We start from the raw sequence: 14,372 nt of genomic DNA, 5'->3' as shown, positions 1-14,372 counted from the left end.
CTCCAGAATTTAAAAGCATCTGAAAAAGAGGGATCAGAATAGATTACTTCCAGGTTTCTTTCAGCAACAAAATGGTACAATTCCAGGAGACGAGTGGCCTTGAATTATAAGACCTTTCCAATAATGGGGGCGTTTTCAGAAACTGGTTCACCAATGGCGATCCTAATAAATGTACGCAGCCAATCCACGGGACTGCCTTCTCCTCCTCTGGCAGCTGATCTCAGGAGCAGAATAACAGCTCTGTGTCTTTCCCTGTTCTACAGTGTCTCCTGGGTCCTCACAGAGCACGTGAGAAAGGCACCACTCTTCTCTCCATTTCACAGAGGAAACCGTTTCAGAGCGTCCCACACCCGCTCAAGGCCGAGCTGTGAAGGGAGAGCCAGGCTCCCAGCAGGATCCACTCAGAAGCTTGTGCGCATAACCCCTGAGTTTACTGTCTTCGGTCCTACAGCACTGGCTGCTCAGACAAGCCAAGTCTTCCCAGTCTAAAAATGTGCTTAGACTGAACTGAGAAAAGCACTTTTTGCAGGGGGGGTAGGGGATGTGAGTTGCGGGGGGGACAAGATGCATAGCCAGGGCCAACCTTTAAGATGACGTAGTCCAAGTGAATCCCCAAATCTGGCCCCACTTGGATCTTTCAAATTAAAAACTCTTGAGATGGAAAACCATGACTCTGTATTACCAGGGGAGTCATGGGTTTAAGCCACCCTGTCCGTTGGGAAAGGAGGACACTAAGACTATGTGACTTTAACTCCAGAACTAGGTAGAGGCCCAGGATCGCCTACGAACCAGGTGTTGCACACGCCCACACCTGTCACCCCCAACCTCCCAGGCTCTGCCTGCTGTGCAACAAGCCAAATCTCCAGCAGGCAAAGCTGCTTGGTGCCGAAACAGAAAGGGTGGCCTGCTTCCATCAGTCTAAACTGACAAAGATGAAGCAGACAGTACAATTTGGAACCAGATTTCCCATATCGCACCGCACTTTGTGGTAATTCTGTGAAATTCAAGTTGGATATTAGAATGTCAGTTTAAAAGGAAACCGGTTATTAGTCAAGGAAAACAGGTGCTTTAAAACTACAGTGAATGTTGGCATGTGAGGGAAAGGAAGCATAATAACTTAATGCTTTTTTTCGCTTTGCCTGTAAATGAATAGCCATTCCCTGTCAATTCTCACCTCCACGTCACTCAAAGACTGCATGTAAAACAGCAAAGATCTCCAAAGGAAAATCATTATGCACACTGTCAAGGACAAATAAACTATGGCATCAATCACAGTGGAATGGAATGGAGACACGCAAAATGCCAGAAAGCTAATATGCAACTACAATTATGTTTTACTTTGTCGGAAAATAATTGTTATAATCTGTTACCTTGGTCTCCTAAGCCTTTTACAGGGGTGGGGGATGTCTGGCCACGGGCCTGGCCATATACGGCCTGCGAAATCATTTGGTCTGGCTCTGCCAAGGCATTAGGGGTGAATTAATTAAATATTTGACCAAATACAGCAGGCTAAATGTGAAGCTGATAATTTTATATGGCCCTCAAATGTTGTTATAAATATCCAACTGGCCCTTGGCAGAAAAAAAAGGTTCCCCGCCCCTGCCTTAGAGTATGAAACAACACTTACTTAGATCATGAGGCATCAAAATACATTCTCTTTTTCTCTAAAGAAAAACTTTTAAGTAAGGAAGAAGCTCTGGTTTCTATACACACAAGCATATACTATACAAAGTTTCCTTCATGGGAAAGTATTCAAAAACATCTTTAGCACCTGATTTCTGTGGGCTATTTCTACACTTCATATCAAGTATTATAAAGGGTTTTTTTTAGAGGGTCCTGTTTATCAGTATGACCCACCCCTCAGAATTAAGTAAATTTCCTTCCCGCACCAAACACCCCGACACCCAGTAGTTACCTCTTTCTTTTTCCTCTCCTCTTCCTTCCGTTTCTTCTCTTCTCTTATCTGTGCCAAGCGCTGTTTTTTGCGCTCTAGCTCAGCTTTTAAGTCATTTTTGTCAGACATGTTGGCTTCCTTGGAAGGAAAGAAAAAAAATGTGAATTTATAAAAATAACTTTTCTGCATTATCATTGCAGAAATTATTCAAAAGGAAATCCAACTTTGGGGCAATAACAGGTTGTCTTATTTAGCCTATTTCCCAGAATCAAAGAAACAAGTTAAGTTAGATCTGGTCTCACACTATATAAAATCTTCCCCCTTTTATGTATATATAAATATTTACAGAAATACAATGTTATAGTCCATTCTGGTCTGACAATAACAGTAATTTCAGAATAAGCAACACATTTTCTGTAAAAGTTTCTTAAATAAACAAAAGATAACTAATAAAGAGAACCAAAAAGAACCATCATCGTGACTTCTAATTTAGATGATAATGGATCAATTCATGCCCACACGGAGAAAAGAAAATAGAGTGTCATAAACCCTTAGAGACATGCCCTGCTCAAATTCCTATGGACTCAATAAACATTCCTCCACTGACCTTGGGCACATGGAGATTTCATTTTGCCTAACGTTATATGCATCAGGGAAGACAGCCACTGAAGGCCTAACATGTTAATTTTCTTTTTCTGCAGAATTCCTCCTGAACTGTCACAATTAATTTCATCCTCCAGCACAACCCTAGTTCTAGAAAACCTACATTTACATACTGAATGCAATATTGCTTATTCTGGCACTTTCCCTTTTCAAAGCAAAACATGTTTGTGAACGATTGACATGGGAGACAAACACCAAGGCAAATTCTTGAGAAAAATTTATCTGAATGAGATCTAATTTCAATGTTAATGGTGACGGTGATGCTGGTGGTGTTGGTGGCAGAAATATTTTAAAATAAAATGAGTTTGGAGAAGGCTCTCAGCAATCACCAATGACGATGTTTCTTAGTTTCCCAACTGGAAACTAAGAAAATGGAAATACTGAGAAATGAAGAGCCTCCTATAACCCAAATTCCTAAAATAAAGTATAAAAAAACTAACGATAAGTGTCATGAGTACTCATTTGCATATTATTTATATGCAACTATGATGAATATATTATATATTCCTAAGAAGATGACAGAGCAATAGAAGGCAAAAAAAAAGCCAAATAATACAAAATAATGAAAAAAATCCTCACACTTCTTGTCACCATCTTTAGAAGATTATCAAGAGCCTGCAGTCACTCGAAGACAAATACACCTGGTTGAGAAGTATCCGTTACTACTATACATATTTCTGCTCACGTTTGATGGCAAAGATTTGTAAAATGAAAACAATAATCGATCTCTGTCATTCATGATCACACTCTGTCTTTATTTTTCAACAAATGTTTTTGAATATTTCATCTGCGCCAGGCACTCTATAAAGCACCAGCATACAAAGATGAGCAAAACCAAGTCCTCTCCTTCAAGGAGTGCGTCATTCAAGGGCGTGGGCATGTGCTGTGGTTGCAGATTTTCTCAGAGAAACAGGTTGATTGATTACCGAGTGCCAGGCACTTCACATTTATTATCACATGTAGTCACAGTAATCCACGCAGACCCATGTTAGGAAACGGTTACAGGACTCCAGGGCAGGAGGAATAGGGAAACTGAGAGAGGAAAGTTAAAACAAGGCCCAACAGTGTGGGCAATTTGCAGCCAGCTTGTAACTAACAAGCCATGATCTTCCCCAGCCAAGAACAGGAGAGCAAATTTGGTTAAAAAAACAAACAAAACTAATGAGAGAATGCAGAAAGGGAGGGGAAAGGGGGAAAAGAAAAACAGGGCAGTTTTATTCCCTAAGCAGAGAAGTCAGCAGTCTCAAGGCTTGGCAAGATAAAGTTGCCAGGTGTTTCTCATGAATTCTGGGAAGGCCACAACAAATTTAAAAAAGAGACCTTAGAATGAATCTGTACCAGAATAGTCAACAGAGGAATTTTGAGACCTACTGACAGGAGGGCATATAACATCTCAGACCCCCACCCAACCTGCTCTTCAGAGTAGCTGAGAGCCTGTCTGTGCTTCATAAGGTTTGCTTGTGTTGTTTTTTATCAATAAAGGTGCATGCTTTAAGTGCTTTAATAAACTGGCTTTTCACAATGAAGTCAAGGTCGCTCATATAAATTCATTTATATGAGAAGACAAGGATCGAAGTTGGGAATAGCCCGCTCCCACTGACTCAGGGTGTCCGGTAACACCTCCCTGATGTGGGTGAGAGTGCTTATAACAGGACCATCAGACTGAGTACAGGAGATGCAGATGAACCCAAGTCAAGAAAGAGCAACTTGAGTTTGTAAGAATGGGTATGTACAGGCAACTGGTGAGGCCTGGGGAAAAGAGAAAAGTGAGTCCCATGTGGGATAAAGAGAGATGGGAAATCAGAGCAACATTTTGTTTTTGTTTTTAAATATATTTTTATTGATTTCAGAGAGGAAAGGAGAGGGAGGGAAGTAGGGAGGGAGGGAGAAAGGGAGGGAGAGAGAGAAAGAGGAGAGAGAATCACCGACTGGCACGCCCCACACTGGGGATCAAGCCCACAACCCAGGCATGTGCCCTAACCAGGAATCGAACACCGACCTCTTGGTTCATAGGTTGATGTTCAACCACTGAGCCACACCGGCCGGGGTCAAAGCAACTTTTTGAAAGAAAAAAATGACAAAAGGAAAATGTAATTTGCTTAATTAAGCCTTTTCTTGTCCCTGCCTGCAAATAGTTGGGAGCAGAAACCAGAAATAAGGCAAGCTGCTGCAAGGCTGGTGCCTCATCTATCTGCACTGATTGCACCTGCACTGGGATGGTAGGTGAACGTACAGTCAGAATGTAGGGAAATGTGGACTGGAGAGAGCACAGTCAAGAAGGCAGAAGTAAAGCCTGGCCGGTGTGGCTCAGTGGTTGAGCGTCAACTTATGAACAAAGGAGGTCACGGTTCGATTCCCTGGTCAGGGCACATGCCTGGGTTATGGGCTTAATCCCCAGCGTGGGGAGAGCAGGAGGCAGCCAATCCATGATTCTCTCTCATCGCTGATGTTTCTATCTCTCCCTCTCTCTTCCTCTCTGAAATCGCAAAAAATATATTTTAAAAAAGGAAAAAAGGAAGAAGTAAACTTGGTAGCTGTTAGATATGGAAGCAAAAGAGAAAGGTTCAGTAGCAATTCAACTTTGAGAGATCAAAGAAGATGGCAGTGAAACTGGGAAGAGAAGGCAAAGAAGGAAATGATAAAAAAACAAATTGGGTGTCAGTGGGACTTCTGGGCAGGAAAATGCATAGATGCAATGTACAGATGAAGTAAGAAGACGCAGGGGACTGGGGCTATAGAATAGAACTTGGTCACTCATCTACAAAGGACTTTTTAAATCTGAATCACAAATTCATAGTCCTACAGGGGCCATGAAGATAACATGAGGGAGCAAAGCAGAGTTCAGCCAGAGAAGAAATCCAATGCCTGAAGGAAACAGCTCTATCCAGCTCCAAGTGATGTTTGACATGGAAGAGTATGGTCCCTAGCAGTCAGATCTTCTGATTTTCTTGTTTCCAGAGAAGCCATAGAACTGAAAGAAGTTACATTTATCAATAAAATACTGTTGACCAATAATTTTCAACACCAATGAGCAAAACTACTGACAAGAAAAAAATTTGAAATGAATTCCAGAAGCCATCTGAGAGGTTACACATACACTTCTGAAGTGGGAGCCAATTTGATTTATGTTTTAGACACTTTTTCTGCTGTCAAAAATGAAATGAACAATGAGAAAAATCACTGTTAAAACAATAGTTGTGTCACTCTATGCCAGTGGTTCTCAACCTTCCTAATGCCGTGACCCTTTAATACAGTTCCTCATGTTGTGGTGACCCCCAATTTCATTGTTACAAATTGAACATAATTAAAGCATAGTGATTAATCACAAAAACAATATGTAATTATATATGTGTTTTCGATGGTCTTAGGCGACCCCAGTGAAAGGGTCGTTCGACCCCCAAAGGGGTCAAGACCCACAGGTTGAGAACCGCTGCTCTATGCTGACAGCAGCCAGTGGAATCTGCTAAGTTTTCCTCTCTACCTTTCCCCAGCTTTCATCTACCTTCCTCAGTCCATCAAATAGCAGGACTTCAGCTAAGGAGCAAACCATGTAACAAGACCATCCTATATTTTGGGCGATTTTCTTGTGAAGAACTTCATTCCCCAGTGGGAAGTATGGTGTAGTCTCAGTGCATTTCTGAAGAGGGCAAAGGTCTTCTTCAACTGCTATGTCTAGCAATGTTGGTCATTTAAGTTGGCGTTACCAGTCATAGAGCCAATATTTTTAAAATAAGCAACAAAAACACCAAGGGAACTTTTGAACAATTATATTAAGTGGTGATGTTTCAAATAACACACTTCTCTTCTAAAAAGTAAGAGAGACACAACGTTAGACAGCTAGAGAGTACTTTCTTAACGATTTTTGGTTCTACTCCAAAATAGACACTTTGCATCAGCCCTTAGGAGAGTAAGAAATCTCAAGAAAAATGCTTCATAAAGAGTTTGAAAGTACACAGTAGAGTAAATGAATGGACCTTCACACACAGTGAAATGGTTTAAACGGTGGCATTAACTGCAAGGTCAGCACCGAACTCCACAGGTTGGGGGCAATGCCATTCTGACCCACTAAACGTCCCTGCATATCAAACAAAGCAAAACCAAGGAGCAAAGCACAGGGACCCTGAGTTATAGAGCTCCTTGCAGCTAATACAGGTCCTTGTGAAGGCAATTCTGTTGCTTTCAGTTTCAGAAAATACCAGTCAGAGCTACCTGCTGCTAATTATTGTTTACTTGCTTCCAATACATACAAAGCTGGTCTCTTTCATTTACAAATAGCAATGTTAGAGAGGACAAAGGTCGCAAGGTCTGGGCAGTTCTAAATGCTATTCTTGCTAAATGGGAAAATGTAGCTAGCAGTATTTTGCAGATGCGGCTGTAAACAGGATGGCCTCTAGGAATTCAAGGGATAAATATAGCCAACTGCAAAGAAATCAACATGTAATCGACCAAACAGTATATATGGGCAATGGCTAAAGCTCCCTTGGGGGAAGCAGAGCTTTGGATATGAATCCCCCATCTCCTTTTCATGCAAAAGGTTTAGTAAATAAAAGGGCAAGTAAACAAAACTGCCTTGTGACAAGCACATCTTGTTTTTGGATAGTGGTGATCCCCCTGAGTTCAGTAACAGGAAGGGGTCAAGTGAACAAATCAAACCCACTTCTGAGTGCAAGTCTCCTAGGTGTCTGATCATCAACCCACTCTCACCCAACTGCCAACTCCACATAACTCCACTCTGGCTTAGGAACAATTATCACTCAGTTTCCCACAGCTCCACCCATTCCCATTCCGTACTCAGCTGCAATTGTGTGTGCCTGCTCAGAGTCCCATATTCTGGACTTGCTATATTATTATTATTACTATTTTTTTTACCTTGCCAATTCTTGCCCCCATCATTAATTCCACCCTAATTCAATAACCAAAGTCATCACTCAAAGTTCGCTGCAATCATTTAAAAAATGTGACAGTAAAATATATTAAAGGTATATGTAGCATGTTACTGATTTAATAGTAATACAATCAGGGCAAGAAAACCCAATCTGCACTCCTAGAGATTATCTCAAGGCACTTCAAGAGAATAGAAGAGTCTTCTTACTCTAAATGGGTTATAAAGGAAGGTATGTGGTTAAAGGGGTGTGATGCAAAGAAAAAGCATTTTTAAAAATTAAATGCAGTCATGGAATTTGGCAGCAATAAAATTCCTCTCGATTTTTCTGTTGAACACAGGAATAACAGGTCAAGCAGTCCCAGGTGGGCATCCTCCCTGTCTTACCCACTTGGCCCAGAGGCTGGAGAGGCACCTGGAGGAATAGCTTCTTGATGTTTCATCACAGAAAAGGCTCCTGGGCCTTAGTCTCAATAGAAGAAAGAATGGGGAGATAAAGGAAGGAGGAGACCATGAGAGAAAAATATGAATGCTGAGAAGGGAAGGAACAAAACACAGGTCATGTTCACACTGACCCTTCCCTCCCCACTTCCCTTCCCAGTTAACCTTGCATCTCCTTCACGTGTCTTGCGTCCATACACATCCATAAAGAAAGCTTTTCTGAACCCCCAAATGAGATCTTTTGCCTTCATTTTCATGTCTGTATAAATCATCATGTGATGGTTTGGTCCTGTCTAGAACCCACCATCTAACAGAGGGGAAGCAAAAGGTTTAGTTCTGTTTAGACAGCTGCTGAGTACCAGAGCCTCCCAAGACTTAGCTTTTGAACAATATAGATCTCTATTTCCTTCCCGTTCTCCAAGTTGGCAGCCATTCGAGATTCCATTTCTAATGCTGGTCTATGCAAATCACTTTTAATCTTAACGTCAGAATCCTAGGAGGTTTAAAATCATTGCCCAGCTGTTGCCAGACTCATTGGGGGGGGGGGGCGGGGGGGGCGGGGGAAACACAAAAAAAAACCCAGAAACAAGTTCTCTCTTCCTGCCTGAGAACAACTGTTCTTGTCGGCATTTCACTATCAGTTACTGAACTTCTCTTCCGCCACAGGGTGTGCTGGAATTCGATCTTTCACAGCCTTGTTTCACCTGCCATAAAAGACAGCTGCCTCCTTCCACCTGGATGGGAGGCCAACGGCTGAATGGACCACAACCCTTAGTCCATTTTTACAGCTTTATCACAGTCAATAAAAAGAGGGCTCCAGACCTCTCAGGAGGAAGATGGCTGGTGGAAAACATGAGAGGGTTACCTGTGCAATATTTACAGCCATCAGTACTGTGACAACAAAATTGTTAATAAAACCCATCTCATAGTAGGAAGGTGCCCAGGCCTGGTCTACTTATACTGCAGATGAGCAGTTCTCGAACATTTTGGTCTCAGCCTCCCTTGAAACTCTTAAAAATTATCAGGGACCTCAAAGAGCTTTTGCCTATGTGGGGTATATTTATGAATTTTTACCATGTTAACAATTAGACTGATAAAACTTTAAGTATTTATTTAATAATTAATTTTTAAATAACAATGATAAACTTGTTAACCATTAACATACAATTTTTATGAAAAATAGCCATGTTTTTAAGACCAAGAAAAATAGTAAGAAGAATGTAATTCTCTTCATTTTCACTTATCTCTTTAATATCTGACTTACTAGAAGTTAACTGGATTCGTGCAGCTGCTTCTGCATTCTGTCTGTTTTGTATGATGCTATTTTTGTTGTGAAGAAAAAGCAGTGAATAGCTTCTTTTTTAATATATATATTGATTTCAGAGAGGAAGGGATAGGGAGAGAGAGATTTCAGAGAGGAAAGAATAGGGAGAGAGAGATAGAAACATCAATGATGAGGGAGAATCATTGATTGGTCGCCTCTTGCAGGGCACATGCCCTTGACCGGAATCAAACCTGGGACCCTTCAGTCCGAAGGCCAATGCTCTATCCACTGAGCCAAACCAGCTAGGGCATTGAATAACTTCTTGAAGTAATTGTGGTATTCTTTGATGTTACACCAAAAGTCCACAAATAGCAGTTTCTTAAAGTTCAGTTGCAATGTGAACATGAAACCATGTCAATCAATGAACTTTTTGTACTGTTATATTAAAACCTATTGTTCTATCTTAAACATTGAATGAATATTTTACCCATGGATGATTTAAAATCATCATGCATTCATTATTTAGAAAATTATGCAGACTTTTCAAATGCTGATACATTTCATTGTACAATATCCCAAAATCAAATTTGGTAATATCACTACCCAACACTTCAGAAAAGTCTGTAGGTATGATAAAGCGGTCAAGCACATGTGGCAGATAAAAGTTTCCCCAAATTCTAAATTTTATTTAAACCTCAAATTCTACCCTGAGCAAGAAATATTGTCAATTCTATTCCTGAAGGGATGGGTTCATGCCATTGGTTTTCGAGGTAATTTCTGCCAAATGCGCAAGCCTAAATAACCATAGTTTGTCTGTGGATTGTTTTTTTTCAAGTAAAAAACAACTGTGGGAGAAAAAAAGGGCAGTTAATTCAGCTTGCAACTCAAACCAATGCACAAATGCCTCCTCGAGACAACCACTGAAAAGGTGGGCAGCAGAAGTACCTTGTGTGTCCCTATTTGTCATAGTAAAGACACATGTTCAAGGGTAGATATTTAATATAACTAATATTATTTCCTGCTTCATAAGGGCATTCTTGACTTTTTGTTAACTGTAAGTGTGTGGCAGTGAAGTTTGATGCCACTGCCTCAATCCATGCTAAGGTACCAGCAGTTTTACCCACCATTGCTTTCACATCATCATTGCAAATGTCAATATAGAGAAAAAGACAAATAACATTTTACATTATTATGAAAATAGTTTTGACCTTACAGCTCCCCAAACACATCCCGATCCCCAGGGATCCTCAAACCAAACTTTGCCTTATCCCACTATGGAGTGGAGTCTAAAACCTATAGAGATGTTTATTGACAAAATTGTGCTATTATATGAATAATCTAAAGAGAGGTGGTTAGAGCTCTTTCTTTTGAAGAAAAAACACAGTTAGCAATATCAATGAGCATAGAAAATTCAGGTGAGTGTCAGGTAACTATAATGATTTAGAAATACCAGTTAGAGCTAAGACTTCTGAATATAGCATAAGGAAAACTTAAGTTAGAGAAAGAGGGAAGCCTCAAAAAAAAAAAAAAAGAGGTTCCATAAAACTGTACGAAAGATTTCTCATTCCTCACTTGCCTAAGCCAGGTAGTAGGTAAGAAAGACAAACTAAGAGCCTTCTCTCCCTACCCATTCTCCTTCTCCCACAATTCCTCCCCCCTCGCCCCCACCACACACACACAAATTAATGGGCCTTAGCCTCGCTAAGTGAACAAGACAGTTGTTACTAAAATATCAACTTCTCTTTTGTATGAAAAGTTTTTATTCTTTTATACTTTTAATTTTGTTACTTTAAAATTACTATTATATATGTTTATTTCAGGACAAAACCTTCAAAATTGATATTATCCAATACCAGTATTTTTCCCTTGAAAAGGGAACTGAGATGCAGTTATCTAAGTTCACAACAATTAAGTGGATGAGTTCAAAGGGGAAACACCAGGTCTTCATGAATACTTTTACTAAATAATGCTTCACTTTCAGTGTTTACTTATTCACGATTTATTCATTTTAGTCAAAAGTGAGCTCTTCTTAAAAGGCTTTTATGGTAGATCCCATCAGTCTAGTTCCTGTGTCTAGTCTTGTGGTCACTCTTTATCACCGCCTGGTGGCAGCAATCATAAATTGCATGAGAGAGCTGGCAACAGGAGCAAAACTGCCTCTGAAATTCCCAGCCTCAGCACCAAAGCCAATACTACTGGGCAGTCCCAAACACTGTTAAGAGTTTCGTCCACATATGAAGGATCTATCTGTGTCAACTATTGTTTTGGAGATGGGGGAAATCTCAGTACATACATGCAGTTAAACATCTATGTTAATCTTTCTAGGCTCCTTTCAATGTTATTCATATTGAGTTAGTTCCTGACTGGGAAATCAGGCAATAGTTCCAAATTAAGTCTTTAGTATCTCTCTTGTTGGCTTGTTGAGCTATATTTAAGATTGCTGTGTCTGCATATCTTCTCTAGTCCTACTTTCACTACTTCACAATTCTGAGCTACCCAAATTAGACTGTGTAAGCTGTAACTCGAGCAGCAGCAATTGTGGCACATTAAACGGGAGAGACGCTCAAGCACTCAGCACAGAGGCCCATTATGCTAGGGAGAAAAATCAATCCATAGGGCATCAGCTCTCTCATCTAGTTAACAGAGTAGAGATGAGAGCTCTTCAAACTTCAAGGGCTCAAAAGTCATTGTCATCTTTGCTAAAAAGTTCTGAATTTTTTTTAGTTATTTCTGACCCCTACTGTGCATTCAACCATTTTATTAGAGACTTAACATAGTTCTCTTTGGCAAAGGAATTGTTCCTCAATTAAGAGAATCAGTCATTCATGTCTTAGAGTATCTTCCTTCAGGAAATGCTCAGATGATATCAAGAGTCCTTAGGAAATGAACATTTCAAGTAGCATCCTTGAAAGCGTATATAAAACTAAAGATGGGACTGTTTGGACAACTAGGGGGCAGTATTTTGGCATTGGGTCCCTAAGAACTAGGGCAGGAAAGGAACCGGAAAATAGAATCAGAAGAAAGGGCTGGATAAGAAAACTAGAGTGAAGAAAGAATGAGGATCCTGTACAAACACCTAACCTTGGGTCAAAATAGATGGGAATGATGTGTCACCTGCCTCGGCCAGGTATCAAGTAAAGAAGGCAAATGAAGAAGGCTCCCACCACTATACTTTGTATATTATGAGGTTATGTATCTGTGCTCCTAGACAACCTTCCTAATGCCGAGACCCTTTACTACAGTTCCTCATGTTGTGGTGACCCCCAATTTCATTGTTACAAATTGAACATAATTAAAGCATAGTGATTAATCACAAAAACAATATGTAATTATATATGTGTTTTCCGATGGTCTTAGGCGACCCCTGTGTAAGGGTCGTTCGACCCCCAAAGGGGTTGCGACCCACAGGTTGAGAACTGCTGCCCTAGATACATAGCCTCCCTCTCTGATCCCCTCTTATCTTTGTGAGTAGTGGCCCCATGCCCCTGTCTCTGGAAGGTTTCCTGCTATGAGCGATATTCTCTCTCATCCAGTCTTATCCAAGTACCGTCCAATAAAGTATGTTGTGCAATGCCGCCACCTCATGGTTCTGTTCTTTCCTTGATCAGCCCTGAAACCCTCGAACTCACCACACCTGAACTGTCAATTTTCACCAGCGCCCTCAATTTTACTACCTAATATTTCCAACTCTGCCCTCGCCTATTCATGCCTATTCACACTGCCAGTGCCTGTCTTCACAAGGCTCGTCTGACTACTTCCATTTGTTATAATTAACTTTGTTTTTATTTTTAAAATTAAATTTATTGGATTAACATTAGTTAACAATATTAAATAAGTTTCAGGTATACACCTTTATAATACAGCATCTGTATACTCCATTGTGTACAATATGACCCAGTAATCCCTACTCTGGGTATCTATCCTCAAAATTTGAAAACACATATTTGTAAAGATATATGCATCCCTATGTTCATTGCATCATTGCATTCACAATAGCCAAGATATGGAAACAAACATAAGTGTCCTTTGACCAACTGTTGGATAAAGAAGACATGTTACAGATATACAATGGAATACTACTCAGCCATAAAAAAGATGAAATATTGCCATTTGCAATAATGTGGGTGAATCTTAAGCATATCATATTAAGTGAAATAAGTCAGATGGAAAAAGATAAGAACCACATGAGATTTCACTGATGTGGGATATAAAACAAAAAGCAACAAATGAACAACAAACTCACAGATATAGACAACAGAAGGCTGGTTACCAGAGGGGAAGGTGGTGGGGGGAAACAATGCAATGCTCTTCTAACTGATCTTCCTGTCTCCATGCTAACCTTGCTCCCTGTTGATCCTCCACATCCTCTGTACCATGGAGGGTGAGCTTTCTGTCACTAAAATCTGATGAGTCTGTTGCCCTGACTAAAACACATCAATGACTCCCTCTGAGTTGAAAAATGGGTCCCAACTCCCCATCATGGCATATAAGATGCTCTCATCGTCCATCTCTCTATTTGCCTATCTCTCCTCTCCCTATTTCACATTTTACTGGCATGTACCAAATTGTTACCTTCCTTTGTACCTTAGCAAACTCCAGAAATGTTCTCCTCACCATTCATTCCCTGATGACTCGCATTCATGTTTCTGTCTCAGCTCAATCACGTCCCCTCCAGAAAGGTTTCGTAGGGAGCACCCTGTCCATTGTCTGCTGCAACATGTATGACATATTCCATGTATGCATGTCTATGTCTTGTTTGTGTGATTCTCTCCTCCTGTTACCTGAAAACTCCTCTAGAAGAAGGATCACATCTAATTTCTCTCTATACTTCCGGTGCCTAGCAGTGAGTGCTCAATAAATGTCTCTTGCACTGCTAATTAAGCATGAGATAGAAACATGAAATCTTCCACAATTTCATTATCAGAATTGTTCTAGTAATCATTACATTGGGTGAATGCACTAAGCTTTTAGAAGACCAAACTCAGAAAAGTTCTTCCTTACTATGCAAGAAATCTTTATTCCAGTGGTGGTGGGGGGGTGAATTCTTTCATCCATTAGTACAAATGTACAACAAACACATAATTAATTCTAACATTGCCTCATCTACTGAGCTATCCTTTCCTAAATCACTACCATTATGTACCTATTGATAGTAATGCTTTCCTGCCTGCTTTACATTTTAAATCTGTTTTCCCACTCTAAATGGATTATTTAGCAAAAGCTATTCA

General features: G+C 40.3%; 1 protein-coding gene across 5 annotated transcripts in view; it reads right to left on the bottom strand.

Annotated features, from left to right (window-relative positions):
- The window catches only part of DYNC1I1 (dynein cytoplasmic 1 intermediate chain 1), a 274,473-nt gene that overhangs the window by 240,537 nt on the left and 19,564 nt on the right, over positions 1-14,372 (bottom strand). For 4 of the 5 annotated variants that reach the window (XM_023750671.1, XM_023750669.1, XM_023750673.1 and 1 more), the window contains exon 2: positions 1,916-2,032. In XM_023750671.1, the coding sequence (XP_023606439.1) occupies positions 1,916-2,023 (108 nt within the window). In that variant the 5' untranslated portion in view covers positions 2,024-2,032. Of the gene's footprint in view, positions 1-1,915; positions 2,033-2,364; positions 2,456-14,372 lie in introns of those variants that run through there. The other variant, XM_023750670.1, reaches the window with a different exon arrangement.

This window comes from Myotis lucifugus, unplaced genomic scaffold (genome assembly GCF_000147115.1).
Source record: "Myotis lucifugus unplaced genomic scaffold, Myoluc2.0 scaffold_15, whole genome shotgun sequence".
NCBI classification, from domain to species: Eukaryota; Metazoa; Chordata; class Mammalia; order Chiroptera; family Vespertilionidae; genus Myotis; species Myotis lucifugus.
Note: the sequence above shows the minus strand (reverse complement) of the source record. Positions and strands in the feature narration are given on the sequence as shown.